Below are 20,466 nucleotides of genomic sequence, written 5' to 3'. Positions count from 1 at the left end.
AAGGCAGACCTACCGTGAACTCTGATTTTGTTCATCAATGGTATATGCTTCTGTTAAAGCCATCAGTCCGTGTTATTTTAACATCATTGTTTAAAAACGGTGTTTAATAGCGCAGTTCCCGGTGAACAACTACACTACCCATGGTCCAACAGAGAGCGATCCAGCAATCAAAGAACTGCAGCCAAGAAAGCCCGCCAAACAAGCCTGGAGCGACCGCCCATTCCCATGATGCACTGTGAATGACGCAATCGAGTCTGTCTCCCTTCACCCAGATGGACTGGTCTGAGTATTTCTGTAACTGCTGATCTTCTGGAATTTTCACACACAACAGTCTCTAGAATTTACTCAGAATGGTGTCAAAAACAAAAAACACCCAGTGAATGGCAGTTCTGTGGATGGAAATGCCTAGTTGATGAGAGAGGTCAACAGAGAATGGCCAGACTAGTTCGCACTGACAAAGTCTACGGTAACTCAGATAACCGCTCTGTACAATTGTGGCGAGAAGAATATCATCTGAGAATGCTATTCTGAGATGTGGGTTGGCGCTGTTTTGGCAGCACGAGGGGGACCTAAGCAATATTAGGCAGGTGATTTTAATGTTGTGGCTGATCAGTGTAAAAGCATTCAACTTCTAATTGAACCACCACTCTGTAGTAAGATAGCACTTTCTTTTAAAACTGCATCTTGTATGGACGTGATTACGATGCATCATATTCTATACTACCATCTAGTGGCTGAATGTAGTAAGTTTCCTTTGTATAGATTTTTTACTGGGTGCCATAGCATGAATTTGAATTGCAGCAATTTCCATCTTGAAAAGATAATTTAACAACTCATCTGAAACGGGAAATGAAATCTACATTTAGCAATAAGTAAGGAACCCAATGTATTGTTGCTGAGTCTGTAGGCATGTGATATATAGATGTAATTGCAAAACAAATGCTGATGCCTGAAACGGTCAGTTTCATTAATACCCACAAAAGAGAAATGAAACTGCTTATAAATGTTACCATTAGCAAACAGAGAACTAGCTCCTCATTTTCTTAAAAGGGTCATGAAAATGGCACACACTTAATTGTAAAGTGTCCCAATGAAAACATTTTAATAACAAAAGTGAATCTCAAGGAAACATTTACATGTTATATGGTTCCTGAATTTTGAATTAAAGCATAATTTACAATTATGGACATGCAATGTGACACCCTCTAATTAGCTGAATGGAGTCAGTCAGAGTTAAAATAAAACTGAAAATTGTCAGTCAGATCAGTCAATCCACAATTATTCAGTCAAATCATTAGTCCACAAAGGAATGTAGTTTTTATTAAATGATTAACAGCTCCCTCTAGGATCATTTTGGATATCTTTGCATAAAGATTTTTGTATAATGTGTGAATTCATGACATAATGTAAACATCTCTCTTTCACAAACACACTTGCTCTCATAATGAGCAGAAATAATGATGAACAGGGAAGGCGACAGCTGCAGAGAGAGCAATGCCCAGGCTGTCCCCTACACTTGCTGCAGCCATGGCGAACTCTCTCTCATGATCAGCAGTCTGTCAAGAAACACAGTGTAAGAAAATGCATTATATGGACCATGAATTGATACACGTAAACCAAATAATTAAATTACTGGCTCACATACCTCTTTGCTGATGAAGTAGAAGGTATTCACATAGCCTGCTCCTCCTAAAAGCCCCTCATAGAGAACTATAATAAAGACCACCCATGGGTTTGGCAAGAACTGGTAATATACTGCGACACCCAGCAGTACAGCATTCACACACTGAATGGGAAAATGTGAGAGAGTAACCAGGGTTTTGAATCACATTTTAAAATAACAAAAATGTTATATTTCATAATGCATATGTTTACTACTATTGTATTGTATTGTATTTAGTGTTGCGAATGTATGCTACCCTACAAAGCCAAAATATAGTAAATACACCAGCACTAAAACTGAGAAAAATGGTTTCAAAATTTCTTAACTGTCCAGCCAAATGTGAATATGGACATATCATAGTCTAAGAGATGATGACTAATTTTGACCAAATGTTTTGTCTTTGCATGGCAGTACGTACAACTGACCCTTTGCTAAGCCCCGCCTTAAGCAACATCCTAGCAGCTGTTACCGTCCGCCATTTCTCTGACAAGTGATTGGTTTTTTCCAATGAAAGTCTATGGAAATAAAGTGTGCTAGAGTAGTAGTTTTAAGCAAAGGTTTATAGAAATCATCCATTTAAATGTCAAAAATGTTGTTGCCAGGTCAATAGTGACCTAGAGAGGATACGCATAGAGTTTTTTCTTTCTTTCCTATTTTTAAAATTTAAATAAATATTGTGAATAGCATGCTAAGTATTAATCTATGTCAGTCTGCAAGGAAGTTCTTGGAAAGGAGGATGCTGGGGCTGGCTTGACAAAACACATAGACATTTATTGTTGCACTTTTCAGTCGCACACAATAAGGCCACTTTTCAGCAGTACACAAAAGGTTTGCTTTTCAGCTTCACAACTACACATAAACTCTGTTGGCTCTTCAGCTCAATACTACACATAAACTCTGTTGGCTCTTCAGCGCAACACTACACAAACTCTGTTGGCTCTTAAGCTCAACACTACACATAAATCTGTTGGCTTTTCAGCTCAACACTACACATAAATCTGTTGGCTTTCCAGCACAACACACAAACAGCTTTGTTGAGTCTCTCTCTCTCCCTGTGTCTCTCACTGACTGCAGCTTTCACCGCGGATTTATCTCTCGCCCGTTAACGCTGTAATCAGCCACAGCTGGGGAGATAATCCGCTGCAGGTGTCCAACGCGGCCTCACTCCGCACAGTCGCCGCTCGGCCTGCCCCGCTCTCCACACAGTCCTTATTCCCAAATGAACATGTATAACATCAAGAAGGACACCTACATATGCTCCAAGGTAAATTAAAATGAATAACTTAAAATTCATTATTTTACATATTGATTCACGTCTTAGTGAAGGCGATAGTAAATAAAGAGTTCACAGCATCATAGTGAGTGTTTTATGAGACATTATGAGCAGTTCTTTTCACTTTCATTAATTTTATCAGGTGTGTAATTGGCATCAAATTACGCTTTTCTTTTTTCAAGTGATTGTGATAACCGTTTTTCTTTATTTTGATACAGTCTCCACAGTTTTCAATCAAATTACTGTGTAATTATCAATTTCTTTTACAAAGAAACATCAGATAAATATGCTTTATAATATCACTTTTTATTCCAGCACATGTAAGATTATTATCCATCCTGTTTATGAGAATATTTTGCCAAAAACTGCACCATTCATGGCAATCTCCCATTCATTCCTATGGGAAGTTCTGGGGGGGTGTGGGAGTTTAGCGAAGGGTCAATTGTATAAAATGCGTTGTCCTTTGGAGCAGCTCCAGCCCTTACCTGTAAAAGTGAGAGCAGTAGGATTTTCCTGATCTTAAAGCAGACGAGAGAAGTGCGGGAAATGAACACACCAATCTGGTAAAGTGTCTGGTACCTGCAGAGGAAAGACGATGACATAAAATGAGCTTTTGCTGGTCTTTCAAATGACTGAGAGGTAATGACATCCTAACGCAAGTCAATAAATGCCATCAGACCCAAACAGCAGAAGCACAACGTCCTTCTGTCCCTCTATTTCTACTAAAACACTTATACTGGGCTAGGCTGTTGTTTCAGTAGGATTCAAAAGCATTAAATAAAGAAAAGGATGTGTGTCCTTACCAGCGATATTGTTCTGCATGTGAGAGATGAGAGTCAGGGAAGTACAGAAGCTCCAACTATGCATGCATGGATGGAGAAAACCATGATGTTGATAGTTAGAGATCACAGGTTATTTTAGTGGTGTCTCACTGTTATACACCATTAACTGAGATTCATCAGAGCAGTGGCAGTATAGAGCACTCACCAGTCCTTGGTTAATGAAATACTCTGCGAAGTAAACCACACACAGAGGTAAAATAAACCTCAGCAGACCCTGAAAGAGATAACCTGGGTAAGCAGCTAAAATAGAAATAGAATCAAAGAGAAAGTGTAGGGGTGTTTGCTGATCGCAGAACAACAAGGTGCAGACACACAAACAACATGCTATCTACATGACAGACACACATAAGCTATGCACATACTTTAAAGGAATATTTGCCACTTACACTTCAGCCATACAGAGACCAAGAAAGTGTTTTTCCCCCTACATAAGCATGCCCAAACATGGTGCCATGTTGAGATCGCATGACCAGTCGAATACTACTCACTTTATCTCGGTATCCTCCTTTTATCAAACACTTTCTAAATATATTTAAGGAATGTTCCGGGTACGATACAAGTTAAGCTTAATTGACAGCATTTGTGGCATAATCTTGATTACCGCAAAAAATTGTTTCGACACGTCTCCTTGTTTATTACATTGGAAAGCACTGACATTGGAAATGAATGGGCCTATCCATTAACATTAAAATACATAACATTTCAAAAGTATAACCGGTCACAACACGTAAACAATATGCCTGTTAACATGATTTTAGTGTGATAAAATTGCTTACAAACCTTTTCTGTGTAAAGTTTTTTGAAGATTACAATTTCATAGTCATGACAACGTAGCACCAGTAAATTGGTAAGTGGCACTAACGCCTGTAAATCCCTGATTCTATCACACTAAAATCATGTTAAAACCTATAATGTTTACGTCTTGTTACTAGTTTTGAAACAGTGAGTATTTTAATGTTTATGGACTGGCCCCATTCACTTCCATTGTTAGTGTCTTACTGTACCAGCGAATTTCTTTTTAAAATAAGCTAAATCATTTGTGTGGTTATCAACATTGTGCCAGAAATGCTGTCCACTGAGCTTAAATTGTATTGAAGCCGAAATATTCCTTTAATCACAGATGACAAATACGCCTGCAAATAGAATACATTTACAATGGCATCAGTAACAAAAGTGCATGTAACAAAAGTGCTTCTGTGTAATGCAGCATCAATGAAGGGTATCAGTATAAAGTCCAAGACCACTATCATATTGTCAATGAAGCACAAAATTACACAGGGCATCTTTAAATTACATTACATTTTTATTGACCAAAGCAGAAGCAATATCATTTAACCAGGCCAGAAACACAAAACTGAGGACTGTATACATGCACAAAGAAGGGCTTACTTTCATGATATACATTTTGTCAGTGAGGGTTAGGGGTCTGATGAGACTGTCCTCTGTCAGAAGGAAGAGAGCATGCCAGTACAATTATCTGAATAAGTCACCATACACAATATTATGAGAGCTGTTTACAAGCCCTTAAAAACTATCAATGCTGCTTTATGCTGGTATTTATGTAAGGGATAGTTCACCCAAAAATGATAATTCTCTCATCATTTATTCACTTTCATGCCATCCCAGATGTGCATGACTTTCTTTCTTCTGCTGAACAAAAAGAAAGATGTACGTTCAATGCAAGTGAATGGTGGTCAGAACTTTGAAGTGCCAAAAAGCACATAAAGGCAGCAACAAAGTAATCCATAAGACTCCATATGACTTTGGCATTTACTTTTACCAAATGGATCACTTCAGAAGACATGGATAAAACCACTGGAGTCAAATTGATTATTTTTATGCTGCCTTTATGTGTTTTTGGAGCTTCAAAATTTTGGTCACAATTTTGGTCACTTGCATTACAAAAAACTACAGAGCTGACATATTCTTCCAAAAATCTTCGTTTGTGTTCTGCAGAAGAAAGTCATACACATCTGGGATGGCATGAAGTTAAATTATTATTTTTTTTATCTTTATTTTGGGGTAACTATCCCTTTAAAGCAATGAACAACAGGAGGACAAACACAAGAAAGAGTACACACCTTGTTCTTCCTCAGTTTTCTCATAGTCATTATCAATTAAAGGACGTCTCTCCAGAGAGTTCTCCACCAGGAAAGGACTATGATCATCTTCGCTACGCCTCCACTGTGGAAATGATGCTGGAAACACCAGGAGGAAGAAATAGCTAAAAAAAAAAAAAAAAAAAAGAACAGGAAATGAGTGAGCAGTTGAACATTTTTACACAAATATTTATGTAATCAGTTTGGACCACAGGTACAATCCAGTAAGTTCTTCTGACCTAACTGCTAAAATAACAGGGACAACCAGCATGATCCACAACGTAACTTGGGGCGTTAGACCGGCTTGTGTAAATGCAGAGTAAAGCAATGCTCCGGCTACCCCTGCAGCCCCCGTGCCAGACCCCCAGCCACTTAATACATCCCTTAAAGAGACAGAAACACACAGAGAGAAATGCAACAGAGGCAATGAGAGCAAAGTATTGATAAAGGCAGATAGAGAGAGTGTGGCTCTGTTTGGAATAGCATTTATAATGTGTATAATGAGCACAGTAAACACTATCGTCAGTATGCATGGAATACCTACAATAGATGAATGTCTACATTTTGAAAAATGTGCAGGTTACAGAGAGGAAATCTGCATTCCATAATAAACTGTATTCAAATGCACTCGCCTTGACCTTCCATTTCCAGTGTGATGAATGAAACATATGCAATATTAATAGAGCGAAATAACTATTTATGCCATGGAGAAAACTAGACAACACTCACAGAATTAAACAATCACATAATGAGGTCAAGTGACAAATGTAATAATAATGTACCATACAACTGTTTGAAATGATTATCATTGATTTATGAGTTTCACATGATATTAAAAAATAGTGGCCAGGGGCTTGGGTAGCTCAGCGAGTATTGACACTGACCACCACCCCTGGAGTCACGAGTTCGAATCCAGGGTGTGCTGAGTGACTCCAGCCAGGTCTCCTAAGCAACCAAATTGGCCCGGTTGCTAGGGTGGGTAGAGTCACATGGGGTAACCTCCTCGTGGTCGCGATTAGTGGTTCTCGCTCTTAACGGGCCACGTGGTAAGATGTGCGTGGATCGCGGAGAGTAGCATGAGCCTCCACATGCTGCGAGTCTCCGTGGTGTCATGCACATCGAGCCACGTGATAAGATGCGCGGATTGACTGTCTCAGAAGTGGAGGCAACTGAGACTTGTCCTCCGCCACCCGGATTGAGGTGAGTAACTGCACCACCACGAGGACCTATTAAAGAAGTGGGAATTGGGCATTCCAAATTGGGGAGAAAAGGGGATCAAAAAAAGAATAAAATAAATTAGTGGCCAGTATTTAGTGCTTACTGCACAGCATGCAATGAGCAGTATGCTAGTATTCCATTCTGAACATAGTTTGAGTGAATGAACAAATGGGTTTCTAGGAGGCCCTACCTGCTGTAAAACACAGAAAGTGAAAGAAAGGAAAGCTCCCCCAATCCTGAACTAACACTGGCAAAGACAACACCTGAGGAAAGATTCAGGAAGTGACTCAGAACGTTCAGAATGAATTGAAACAGAACGTTGCATCTCATCTCAATTACTGAAGTTTTTGTAATGCTCTCATTACCAAAGATGCTCATTAATATAGTTGAAGAGAAAGACACCATCAGGAAGCTGACTACTGCCGTAGAGAAACACACCAACACACGGAACCTGATCATAATAAAGGAAAATCTGATCAATTATACATTAATCAACAATTCTCAGGACAACATTGTACAGTGCTACAAACAAAATGCAGACTTTGTCCTTTTGATCTTATTAACTGGTTTGCCATTTCTTGAGCTATTCATGGCTGTCAGTCCAGTTCTTATAAGAGCACTATAGTTTCAACATAAATATTCCTTTTCAAACTTAGATGCTGATGCTAGTTTGCAGTTATACATTAAAATGAAATTCTTGTCAAATTTACCCATAAGGCACTTTGTGTATATAGAAAGGAGCTGTGAATTTGATTATGAGGGTGGGTAGGATATCTGCCAGCAGCACAGCCTAGAGAAAGAAAAAACATAACGTAGCATGAGTGTCATTCACTGAACATACACGCACACCTAAATGCCAAGTCAATACACTTACTGCAGTTGACACAGGATTGCAGTCATAGCGGCTACTGTTGCTGCTGTTCCTGATCTCTGGAGCCAGAGTCTAGAACAAAATTTGAATAGATAAGGTTAAACTTAAACATTTATGCCAATATAATCATTGGCAGGCCAAGGAAACACTTACAGGGGCTGTTGCGTTTTGAGATTCCTGTTTGTTTAGTATGTCATGAGCAGCACTCAGCATCACCACATATCCAAAGTTATTACAGAGCCCCAGCAACCTACACGCAGAGATAATAAAGATTGCTATACATATTGCTTCACCTTATCACTTAATTAAACTTGACAGACCAGTCACTCACCAAAATCCAATACAATTCCTCCACTTGCGACAACGACCTGGGGACATACAGATGAATACATATTATGATTAAAATGCCGTTTTTATATATAACTATTAATTATATACTACTGTTTACAATGTTAAAGTTGGTACTAAAGCATCTCACCTTCACTGTCAGTGATGACAGGGTCGGAGTTTACACTCTCAGCTCGATCCATTGAGACCTTTGACACTGTCAAAACAAACTGTTACATACAGAAATCTTTATTTATGTCCTGCATAAACAGTCTATCGGAATGATCACATGAGCTAATCTGCAAATATGTTATGTCATAAAACCAGATCGACACGGATCCATCATCTTCCGCTTTCCTTATCTCAAATATTGACAAGCGACAACAATAATCACAGCAGAAAGTGCGGCATAGAAATATGTCCGACCGCACTGCTGTGAGGCGTAAACAGTTCCGCTATTGAGTAGTAATCATAGATATGTATGTAAATCTATGGTAGTATGCATATATTCTGTACATGCACTGTACAAATAAATACAAATATTTTTTTTTTTGCTTATGGGTTATGAGATTTAATTCTACTTTTGTGTCCTGAGGCAAAAGCCCCTCTTGTAGATTGTAATATTTGACTATAAATGATGTTATAAAATCAATATTCATTCACAATTAATTTTTTTTGTTGCATCTCAATCATAATTAGCATTTCAACCATAAGCCCAGTTATTCCTACAATTCTTTGACATTTAAGTCTCCAGTTCAAGCTGTGTTATTTATATTGTTTAATTTCACCCAATTACAATTTGAATAGGCATGGTAAAAATAATTAAGACCACTTGTAATGTTACACAATGCTGTGGGCCTAAAAGTACAATTTTAAATAATTAAAATCATTTTCAACTAGTGCACTGTCATTTCCTCATGTCCCCAGAGCTGCAGGTCAAACATCTTTGACAAAAATACAATAAAAGGTGCAATCAGTCATTTTTTCCTCATTAAAAAAAGTTTAACTCCTAAAGACATGAATTGTTATTTTACAATATATGTACCACTCACATTAAAATGAAGACTCCAGTCATATCAGTATCCTTATAAAAGCTGTTTTATTCTACATGGAGAGGGTCCACACATGGGGGCTGCCATGTTAGAATCACATGACCAGATGCATACTACTCAATTACTCTCAGTAACCGTCCTGTTATTGGACACTTTCATTCATTGATTAAAGTGATCATGACTGACTGTGAGTACTAAATTTCTACAATGGCATCTGAAACTGAAAATGATTGATTTTAAATGATGCTGCATCCAAGCCGCTAGGTGTCAGTGTAAGTCCAAGATGACACAAAAGTTACTGTGCACCTTTAAACTTAGAGTTTAGTGTTACATTCTCTCACTAACCTGTATTCATTCGTGGTAAATGTGTCATTTTAACACTGATAGTGGATGTGTTTTATATGTCCCTTGATTTATTGTCCACCCTGTTATGGGAAATTAATGTAATATTACATTTTAATATATTTTAAGTTTACAGATATGTTTGCTAGATGTCAATCACAGATCATGTAGTGGCTAATTTACCCTGACCATGTCCGTTTAATTTGATGAACATCTGAACTTGTCATTTAACTTGACCAATATGACTTATAAAATCTTTAACATGTCCCTTTAATGTTGTAACAAAGACACTTGTAAAAGTAGGTTTTATTTTTCAAAAGTTTCAAAGTCAAAATATCACCGAATTTTAGGAATGACCCATTTGATCTTTTCCCTAACATTCTCTTCTTGGCTAAGCAGAAAGGTGTTTCACATTTTTGTGGCTTTCTCAATTTTGTTTAGAAAATAAACCTGTATCCTCGTGAAGAAAAAAATGAAAGCCGTAAAATTGTTTCCATTGGATTCAGTCAAGTGTTTTTTTGGGTACATGGGGAGATGGAATCACATGATTTACCGATTATTTAGTAAACATGAACAACTTGAAGTGGAAATTCATATTTGTGGAGCTTCATATATTGGTTATATTTGTGGGCTTTTCAACCAACAACAACAAAAAAACTTAAAGATGTTGAAATCATGTCCTCTAAGGTTAATACGATGACCAGACAAATATATTCAAAGGGACATATCGCTTTTGATATCAAAGACAAGCATTTTCACAAAATGTTTGATCTGAATAACAGCACAAAAGGAGCAAATGAGGTTAGCTGTGAAATATACTTTTAATGTTTCCAGTGTGTATCATATTAAACAAAAACAACAATATACCCCTGAAAGGTATATGTGCTTTGTGCAAGTCAAATACAATGAATATACGTAACTATAAGTACAAAGTTTCTTTTTAGAGAGTTACACAGTATGACACATGGGAGTGTTTTTTAAATATGAGAGGGAGGAGATTAGGGCAGAAAACATCTGGATAAAGTTATTAAATTACCATTAATCTTGATTTATATACATCTTTTACATGTAGGTTTCATCTCTTCCTGGTTTCATAATTTTGTCTCACAAATGGCAGTAACAAACACTACAAAGAAAACAGGAATTGGTAAAATAATTACAAAGCAAATATGCTGTTGGGTTCAATGATTCTTTAGGAATAGGATGTGGATTGAAATATAAAAGGCTTGTTGGTGATTAGTAGGCATGGTTGGCCACAAAGAGAGACTCTCCAGCAGCAGCACCCTTATCTCCTGCAGACACATACTTCCCAACACAGGCCTTGCTGTTGTTCTGTAGAGGACAATAGAAAACAAGGCTATAAGGGCAACGTTGACTTAAAGCTCACATAATTTAGTAATGGACGGTGCTTGATAAAAACTGGATAGAACTATGTAATTTTCTTTTACATATTTGGGGTATTTGTATAACCAGAAAAGTAGATAACAAGACAGTAAAATGATCTCAAGTTAACAACAGACTCTTTATTTTAGTTTAGATTCTTGTGGTTTGAAATTTTTTTTTACTGAATATAGCAATTAGTGGCAATAGCTATTTTTTATTTCCATGTTTATTGACTGTTTGAAAGTTTTTTTTTCAATAAGCAACCATTATTGTCACTGCTATTGTTGAAGCTTGCAAAGTTGGTACTTCCATACTTACAAGAGCTCTCTTTACGAACTCCTCCTGGCATGCCTTGCCATTCTCCTTCTTGCCACCCCAGGCTTTGAGTGCTGAGGCCTGCAGGGCACGGCCATATGAGAAGGTCAGGGCCCAGGGCCTGTGCAGGGGACACTGGTTCATGGCATTCAGGTTCATTGTGGCCTCCTCCTCACTCTGGCCTCCAGACAGGAAGGTGATACCTGTTTAATGGTGGGAAGGGGATAGGAAAAGTTTTGAATATCCTACAGGTCTGTGAGAAGATAAACACTCTAGCATACTGGGTTTCTGTGCATGCACGAGTAACTTAAGATATATACTAACCAGGCACAGCAGGAGGAACAGTACGGCGGAGAGCTGTAACAGTTGCCATGGCAATCTCCTGGGGGGTGTTCTTCTGGGAACAGGAGTGTCCAGCAGTCACCATGTTGGGTTTGAGCAGAGTGCCCTCTAGGTAGACATGATGGTCTGACAGGGCCTTGTACACGGCAGCCAGAACCTTCTCTGTCACATACTGGCACCTCTTAAGGTCATGGTCACCATCAGGCAGAATTTCAGGCTCTACAATGGGCACAATGCCATGCTGGGGAGAAAGCCAAAAGAATGTTATCATATCAGTAAGAAAACAACAGGGTTCAACAACAGAGATGGCCCAAGTCCAGTGTGGCCAGAACGGTCACGCTTTACTGTAACTACATTTGCATTTGTTGATTATGTGCATGCTGATTATGTCTTGCAAACTTTGATTTTCTGTGATGTATTAAACAATGTTGTTATAAATTCTGCTGATTAAATAGGTCACCAAGGAAAAGTTGTCCATCTAAAATCACACAGATGAGGTTGTTAAAATTGCGAGAATGATTAATCATAATCTTGAAAGCATCAGTTAAAATGGCTTAATACATGACAGTTTGCCATTGTCTTCCAGCAAAAGACAGTTTATGAATTTATAGCTGGCATGGCGTTAAATTATAATTATATACCTTTTAGCTATTATTACACATTAAAAATGTAATAAATTACAGTTTTTGTTAAGACAAAAATTTTCAATGCTAAACAAATATATTTCTCTATGAAAAAGTGCTGGTAAAAATCTGAATTACTGGCCCAATCAGGATTATTTAGTAGAAGATTATAATATATTTTTTCTTATTTCTCTGTTGAATTCTATGATGATTGTATACGCATCTCACCATCTGGCAGATGCTAGCGTAACGGGCAAGCACGTTGGCATTCTCCATGATGGCCAGGCTAGAAGGGGTTGTGGAGGTGATCTTCAGCACACACCTCCATTTAGCAAAGTCTGCCCCATCCTTCTTATACTGAGCACAACGCTCATACAGCCCATCCAGACCTGTGAAAATGATATCGATATTTAGCCAAGCAACTGAGAAAAGTCAATAATGTGTCAATTTCTAGTTATACTGGAATTAAATAGACTATCATCAACTAAGGGTAGATAGTTCAGAAAGACAGCTCACCCAAAATGAAAATTCTGTTATCATTTACTTACCATCATGTTGTTCCAAAACCATATGACTTCCATTCTGAGGAATACCATACAAGATGCTAGACAGAATGTTAGGGGTTGACAGCCTTAGTCTTCATTCACTTTCATAGCATCTTTATTCCACAAAATGAAAGTGAATGGTGACCGAGGTTGTCAGTGCCTAACATTCTGTCTAGCATCTGCTTTTGAGTTCCACTGATGAAAAAAAGTCAAAATGAAGGGGAGTAAATGATGACAGAATTCTAATTCTTAGGTATACCAACCCTTTTTTACTCTTAATAATCTATTTGATAGATATTTTCGGGTGAAACAGAAGTCATAATTTTTAAAGGATCTCTAAACACCATGACTCTTTCACCTTGTGTGGTGGTCTCTCCATTAGTGCCAGCCAGGGGAACCACACCCTTGTCCACTTTGATGCCAACTACCATACCCCTTTCCTTAAGGAGCTGGGGGAATGATTTGCCATCATCTGTCTTCTGGTAGAGGGTCTCATGGAAGAGGATGACTCCACCGATGCAGGGCTTGACGCGGTCGTCTGCCGTAAACAACAGCTGGCGGTACAGTCTCCTGTTCTCCTCTGTGTTCTCAGCATTGATGCTCTGGAAACGCTTGGCCACGCTACCTGCACAACACAAACAAGAAGATAGGAAAGTATAAGATGAAGGACAACATTTATGAGACTGGTTACTAGTCTATAGTAGGACAAACCAAAGGCCTAATGTTGCACCTGTTGACTCATCAGCCGCTAGAATGCCTTTGCCAGGGGCAACAATCCTCTGAGCGATATCGCTCAGCTCTTTCTTCTGCTCTGGAGTGAGGAATGGGTAAGCGTGAGGCATCTTGACTCTTGGGAGAAAGGTGTGGAAATTAAAATAAACATTAGTACATACACAATTTCGAAATTCACTATTCACAGTCAACCATGATTAATTTATTCCATGAGTGAAAGTAACCAATATCAGGGTGGTTACAGAGATTAAGTGTGTAGTAGTCAGCTGGTCATGTGATCCTAATATGGCATCCACCATGAGGAGACCCTCTCCATGTAGAATAAATCTACTTTTATAAGGTTACTAATATGACTGGTGCCCTCATCTCATGCCAGTGGACATGATTTTAAAATGTTACAAAATTACAATTAATTTCTTCAGGAGTAAACATTTTTTAATTAGGAGAAAAATTACTGAGGGCCCCTTTAAGTAATGACACAACTGTCATGTTAAATCAACACTAACGAGCCCAAGTAAGGGCTCGCTGTTCAGATGGGTGTGTACTTGATCACGAATCTTATTGAAAATACTGATTTATCTTCTTCTAGTACCTACTGTATATCGTTAACTAGTTCATGCCAAGCCCTGATGCAATGTGTCCTTGAGATGCAAGCGTGAATGACCTTGTACGGCACATACCGAATACCAGTCAACTTGGAATAATAACGGAAAACGCAGAAGCGACCAGCGAAAGGCTAGCATTCAGTCAAGCATAAATTGGATGTCGGCACTATATAATAAAGACAAACTCACCAATTAAACGCGGTAGACGATGCGATGGTTTCCGAATCACGGTCTCACAGCAGCCACGTTATGTTCCTGTTGCAATAAAGGAAATAAGCTGCGATGAAGGAAGGCAAGATTTCGCGACGCTATTTTAGCCAATCAGGACGCGTCTCAGGCTTTGATGGACAGGGAGCATGAAGCGATGCTCATTCTATAGAGAGAGTGATTGGCTGCTGTGCTGTGGAAGGCGTGTTTAAAGATGACGTAATAAAAGAGGGTGTTGTTTTACTACAATTAGAGGCGGATATATGTTTTGTGATACGTGACGGGCATCACATCCTGGAGGTAGAGTTGGTTGTGACGTGATGTTGTGTTCTGAATCTAAAGATGCCAGCAAGTACTTATGACCTTGGCATGCTTGTGTATTTTAAGAGCTTATTTAACAGATTATAATATAACATAACACTAAGGCTTTTCAATCAGAACGAACCCAGATATTTCATTATAATTTGATTCTCTGTCTCTTCAGTGCTTTGAAGAAATGCCCAAGAGCTTGAGTTCCACAAGAGGCTCTTAACATTTCAGCTACACACCTCTAGCACTCTCAAGTTGCATTTAACCAAAGGCCAAATTAAATATAGGCACTGATTTAATGGCTAAAAGCCAACGGTCCAACTGAACCTAACAGAGCAGACTTTGAATAAGAAAGGTGGTCTAAGAATGGGTCTTTTAAAATACCCAGTACAGTCAACAATAGGTACAAATTCATCCATGAATTATTGAGTAATGAGCTCTTTGAGTTGGATTTATGGTCTTTATCGCATGATATTTGAGTGTAAATATGTACCACAAAATAAGCACTGACATAAAAATAACCACTTATAAAGCCATGCTTATTCATTCGTGATAAAACCCAAAAAAATAAGGACATGCAACAGCAGCAAATAATTTGACTTAACTGATATGACTACTCTTTTTACTAGTATAGTCAGATATTGTAGAAACACAAGTGGTGTGTAATTGGTAATTAATCATTTTGCAATTTGTAATACAGAAAAATAGAGACATGAGAATGCATGCTTTTTACCGTTAGCTGGGTGAAGGATGGTGAGCAAAAGCAATCAGAGGAGATGGAGGAGGTCTGGATAGTCTCTGATGCTCGTCTGGAGCTGGATGACCTGTATTTATTGAAATGGTGTGACCTTTGACATTCCGTGGGCTTTGGCTAATCTTAGCAGCAGGCAAACCCACGATGCAACTGGAGAAGGGCAATGTGACATTCACGTACACCGGCATGCAGCAAAGAAAGGTTAAAGAGAAATAGAGCGAGAGCGAGAGGCATGGACATTATACAACAAACAAACATTAATTATACTATATGCATGAATACAGTGCCAATTAAAACAATGAGTAAAGATCAGAAAAAGGTGTTGGAAACACCAAATTACAAAAGTGGGTTGGTGGTCTACAGATGAGAGTAATAATCTCAAGTAACCTTTGGGATGTGATGTTGCTAATTTAACTATGCACTCCATTTGAACGGTCAGAATGGTACACGGCTCACGAGATTCCTGCCACCAAGAAAGGGATCTACTGTCATGTTTGATGCTATCATGACATTTCATTTTTCAAATGTCTTATACTGTATAATCACTTCAATCAGCAAGAACTACATATACACTCACTGAGCACTTTATTAGGAAGACCTGTACAGCTACTTAATCATGCGATTATCTAATCAGCCAATCGTGTGGCAGCAGTGCAATGCATAAAATCATGCAGATATGGGTCAGGAGTTTCAGTTAATGTTCACATCAACCATCAGAATGGGGGAAAATGTGATCTTAGAGATTTCAACCATGGAATGATTGTTGGTGCCAGATGGGCTGGTTTGAGTATTTCTGTAACTGCTGATCTCCTGGGATTTTCACACACAACAGTTTACTCAGAATGGTGCCAAAAACAAAAAGCATCCAGTGAGCGGCAGTTCAGCGGATGGAAACGCCTTGTTGATGAAAGAGGTCAACGGAAATTGCCCAGACTGGTTCAAGGTGACAGAAAGGCTACGGTAACTCAGATAACTACTCTGTACAATTGTAGAGCAGAATAGCATCTCAGAATGCATAACACGTTGAACCTTGAGGCAGATGGGCTACAACAGCAGAAGACCACATTGGGCACTTTATTACCATAGTGTTTCTAATAACGTGCTCATTGAGCGTATCAGATGCAGAAAGTCAGTAGCATGTGTTTTTGTTTTGTTTTGCTGTAGGATGATTCATAAGTTAAAATATTTGAATTGCCAGCCTCAGATAAATCAAATGTAATATGAATGTAAAAGTGAATGCTATTCATTGCCACTTTGATAGACTGGAAGCAAAGAAGTTTTGCATTAAACAATTTAATTCTTTCTAAAAATGTATAATTACCAAAAATAATACATATTAATAATTCATATAAAATTATATGCAATAAACAGTTTTCAATATTAATGACAGCAGAGAAAATGGAACATCAGTGAGAAGTGGAAGCCATAGTATGTCTATGTCAAATTATGGCCACATACATAGTTTTATATTTCTTATTTCACACCCAAGATGATACCCTGTAAACAATTAGAATAGTAAACAACCTGAACTTGCTTTCCTGATGCAGATTAATCTTGTACACTCTTAGGTATCATGAATGGAAAATCACTATTATAAGCATAAAGACCAATGAGTATGGTGAATCTGCATCTGATAAGCTGGCACTGTACAGTATGTGTAAGAAAGTTTATTTGTTTTGCCATCGCATATATTACATAGATAAGCATACAGTCCATGCAGACATTTTAACTGTGATGGAATGTCTACCAGTCTAGCAATGTATTCTATCAGAATGCCTGTCTTAAAAATGTAAGCATAAATGTCCATAAAAAAATATATTAGCTATAAAAATCAGAAATAAGTATTACTGCTGGAAACTAGCAAAGGCCATAACATAAATGCATTTAAATTTGTAAATATGACCTAATGCACTGAAATATAAACTAGCTGGTTTGTAGCTGGTTGACTTGCAAGCAGCAAACCACATCCTCTCTCAAGTTCATGGCAATTCTTTTGGCCGTTCTCTATAATCTTTTTTTAATTCAAATGGTCTGAAATACAACCTTAGCTAGAACATACAGGCATCTTTTCATGGTTCTGTAATGCTTGTGTACTTAAGAAGTTATTGCAGAAACTGTTTTAAAATATGTCCTGCTGATTATGTTTTATTTAGAAAGAGTTGTATAACTTTAAAAAGCTGTATTACTGTTGAGGGGTACTTCTGTTGATTCGTTGTAAGTTTTACCCATGTGCCTTAACTGTAAAGTCCCAATAAATGTACATTCTACATTTTCTAGAACCACTGTTTTAAATGTTAATATTTGGTTAAAACAATGACAGTCAATAAGAAGGATGCAATAATGTCTCCCGATGGAAGCAAAGACTGAGCCAGAGTTTCTCTGTCTAGCTTTAGTCTATCTTAAAAAGAGCCAAGTGTCACTTGAATTTTAGCAGTTTGAGTTTTTAAGGCATCTTTTAAAGTCCGGAGGGCCTTCCTCCCTGCATCCATCCTACTTAAACTTGATCTCAAAGTAGAAGCAGTTGATGGAGTCACATTCTGGAGGTTGACAGGTACAGGCACAATCCCACATTGCACACTGCAACAAAAGAGATGAAATGATGACAAACATGCTGATAGTACTCTGAGGTCTACAAAGATTTCATTTATATCTTATTATAATTTGCATCACTTTCATTTATATTAATAAAATGCCTGGCTACACAGATTTTTGAATGATGTTGTTCATCTCTTAAGCAGGAAGAAATAGACAATGAGTCACTTACATTAGGTGAAGGACAGGAGTAGTCAATACAGGAGCGCAGAGAGGGTGGACGACAGTCACAAGACTGGGCACACACTAGACAGTACTCACAAGAAGAGAAACTTGCACAGCAATCTGAACACTGAGGATCACTCTTGGCCTGCAAAGACAGATAACTGTTACAGACTGCCAGAATTACTGGAAAGTGAGGGAATTTAAAGAATAGTTAACCAAAAAAAAAAAAAATTCTCGTATTATTTACTCACCCTTGTGCCATCCCAGATGTGTATGACTCTTCTGCTGAACTCAAACAAAGATTTTTAGAAGAATATTTCAGCTCTGTAGGTCCATACAATGCAAGTGAATGGTGACTAAAACTTTGAAGTTCTAAAAAGCACGTAAAGGCAGTAATCCATACGACTCCAGTGGTTTCATCAATGTTGATCTAAGTGATTTTGGGTGAGAACAGGCCAAAATATAACTGCTCTTTTACTGTACATCTTGCCATTGCAGTCTCTAGGCACAATCATGATTTCAAGCTTGATTATACTTCCTAGATGGCGTTAGGAAGTGTAATTGAGCTTGAAATCATGATCGCAATGGAAACTGCTGATGTTAAGGTTTAGAAATTATATTTAGACAATATTTTGGATCGCTTCAGAAGACATGAATAATGCACTGGTGTCATATGGATAACGTTTATGCTGCCTTTAAGTGTTTTTTGGAGCTTGGAAGGTCTGGTTACCATTCACTTGCATTGTATAGACCTACAGATCTGAAATATCCTTCTAAAAATCTTCATTTGTGTTCTGCAGAAGAAAGAAAGTCATTCACATCTGGGATGGTATGAGGGTGAGTAAATTATGAGAGAATTTTAATTTATGGGTGAACTATCCCTTTAACCTTTTATTCAGAATATCAAAAAAATAAAAAAATAAAAAATAAAATTAACAAATTAGCATGGCAAAAAAATTACAATACAGGTATGTATGTATTTATGTGGACTTGGATTTAAATAAACCCCAAACCTTAAGTATTGAACTTTGGCATGTAACTCCCACACTGTTTTTGCTGCATAGCTACCTAAAATTGAGGCGATAGTTGAGGAGAGGTGCAGCATTACTTTTCTAAGCAGTCACACTTATGATTTTTGCCTGGTGAATGTTAAAATTGGTGGGAAAAATGCCATAAGGTTTCATTGAAGGAGGGACCCAAGCCATCCAGAATATCATAGAGACTGGGCTCTTTTGATTTGCACCAGAAAGCATTGTGGCAGAAAGTATCACCCACCTTTTCTTCAGAAAATATAATGTCTTTAACATTTATATATGTGATATATCCTTATAGATCTATGTTTGGATTCATTTTTATTGTCTAGTCTGATGGCTTGCAGAAAGCATATTTCAATACCTCAGTAAGGACGTGTATGTAACAAATAGATGTGAACTATTAAGGCTATTAAGTTCAACATGTTTATGAATAATTTTTAAGGCAAGCTGTAGATAAGAAAATCAGGCTAATCCTGAATATTTACTCTTACATTGCATCATTTTTTATTTATCATGAATTATCTTGAGACCGTGATGGCACCACAGCAAACCCACCAGGACAATCATATAGAGCCCCACAGAGGTCATGATGATGGCAGGGAGTGGGAGGGTGAGAGCCCACATGGGAACAGCCTGACAGGGAAAAACAAAGACAGGATAGACCGAGTACACGTGTAACACTGTGAACATTTCCCTTCTGTTGCATGTTCTAACTGGCATTTTCAATATGAACTTTTACATTAGCGTCCTCTCTCAGGATGATAGGCAACCGAGCTGTTTTAATCTATATTAAAGACCTGGCAGTACAACACGGGCTATGATCCCTCTAGACATAAAAAACAAATGTGAGTTGATGTCTAGACATCTATGAAGGAGCAATCCACAAAAGCGTCTTATGTACCATTATAACAGTTATGCATTCCCAGTGTAACTGACTGGGGTTTTCCGATATCTCCGGATATTTTATTTTATTTTTTATTATTATATAATTAAGCAAAATGTTTACTGTAGCTAGCATGCTACATATGTGAAGTGGACCACTGTTATCATGGCAACGAACAACTTCCTGTGAAATTTCTTCTGTATTTGATTTTACATAAATACTAACCTAATAAAATTACTAACTTCGACAACCATTCAGATTGCATTCAAAATGTGTGGAAGCACTGTTAA

The 20,466-nt window shown here is 37.9% G+C and overlaps 2 protein-coding genes across 3 annotated transcripts; both read right to left on the bottom strand.

Annotated features, from left to right (window-relative positions):
• Window positions 1–1,071: 1,071 nt before the first annotated feature.
• cln3 (CLN3 lysosomal/endosomal transmembrane protein, battenin) lies at window positions 1,072–8,695 on the bottom strand. Its single transcript, XM_051715697.1, has 15 exons — window positions 8,445–8,695; window positions 8,298–8,334; window positions 8,120–8,216; window positions 7,970–8,038; window positions 7,806–7,885; window positions 7,461–7,546; window positions 7,286–7,358; window positions 6,117–6,260; window positions 5,860–6,002; window positions 5,168–5,220; window positions 3,924–3,992; window positions 3,740–3,795; window positions 3,422–3,515; window positions 1,646–1,786; window positions 1,072–1,556 (listed from the first exon to the last, which is right to left on the bottom strand). The coding sequence occupies exons 1-15, from the start codon at window positions 8,494–8,496 to the stop codon at window positions 1,440–1,442; spliced, it is 1,311 nt and encodes a 436-aa protein (XP_051571657.1). The 5' UTR covers window positions 8,497–8,695; the 3' UTR covers window positions 1,072–1,439.
• A 1,789-nt stretch (window positions 8,696–10,484) lies between these two features.
• On the bottom strand, window positions 10,485–15,607 carry aldoaa (aldolase a, fructose-bisphosphate, a). Of its 2 annotated transcripts, none has more exons than XM_051715699.1 (7): window positions 15,482–15,607; window positions 13,626–13,744; window positions 13,254–13,520; window positions 12,579–12,739; window positions 11,710–11,968; window positions 11,389–11,588; window positions 10,485–11,019 (listed from the first exon to the last, which is right to left on the bottom strand). In XM_051715699.1, the coding sequence occupies exons 2-7, from the start codon at window positions 13,735–13,737 to the stop codon at window positions 10,924–10,926; spliced, it is 1,095 nt and encodes a 364-aa protein (XP_051571659.1). In that variant the 5' UTR covers window positions 13,738–13,744; window positions 15,482–15,607; the 3' UTR covers window positions 10,485–10,923. The 2 variants fall into 2 exon arrangements, with proteins under 2 accessions (XP_051571659.1, XP_051571658.1); XM_051715698.1 differs by lacking the exon at window positions 15,482–15,607 and adding an exon at window positions 14,422–14,581.
• Between the last annotated feature and the right edge of the window lie 4,859 nt (window positions 15,608–20,466).

The sequence above is a fragment of the Myxocyprinus asiaticus genome, chromosome 14 (assembly GCF_019703515.2).
Source record: "Myxocyprinus asiaticus isolate MX2 ecotype Aquarium Trade chromosome 14, UBuf_Myxa_2, whole genome shotgun sequence".
Classification (NCBI taxonomy): domain Eukaryota; kingdom Metazoa; phylum Chordata; class Actinopteri; order Cypriniformes; family Catostomidae; genus Myxocyprinus; species Myxocyprinus asiaticus.
Note: the sequence above shows the minus strand (reverse complement) of the source record. Positions and strands in the feature narration are given on the sequence as shown.

Bases quoted from the DNA above. Each gene is read 5' to 3' on its own strand.
- cln3 (XM_051715697.1), bottom strand. From the start codon at position 8,496: ATGGATCGAGCTGAGAGTGTAAACTCCGACCCTGTCATCACTGACAGT. The intron at 6,003-6,116 runs GTCAGAAGAACT...TTTTTTTTTTAG, and splicing joins CCTGTTATTTTAGCAGTTAG to CTATTTCTTCCTCCTGGTGT. The intron at 3,516-3,739 runs GTAAGGACACAC...TTTCCTCTGCAG, and splicing joins CATGCAGAACAATATCGCTG to GTACCAGACACTTTACCAGA.
- aldoaa (XM_051715699.1), bottom strand. From the start codon at position 13,737: ATGCCTCACGCTTACCCATTCCTCACTCCAGAGCAGAAGAAAGAGCTG. The intron at 13,521-13,625 runs GTGCAACATTAG...TGTGTTGTGCAG, and splicing joins AGCGGCTGATGAGTCAACAG to GTAGCGTGGCCAAGCGTTTC. The intron at 11,589-11,709 runs GTTAGTATATAT...ACCATTAAACAG, and splicing joins TGTTCCTCCTGCTGTGCCTG to GTATCACCTTCCTGTCTGGA.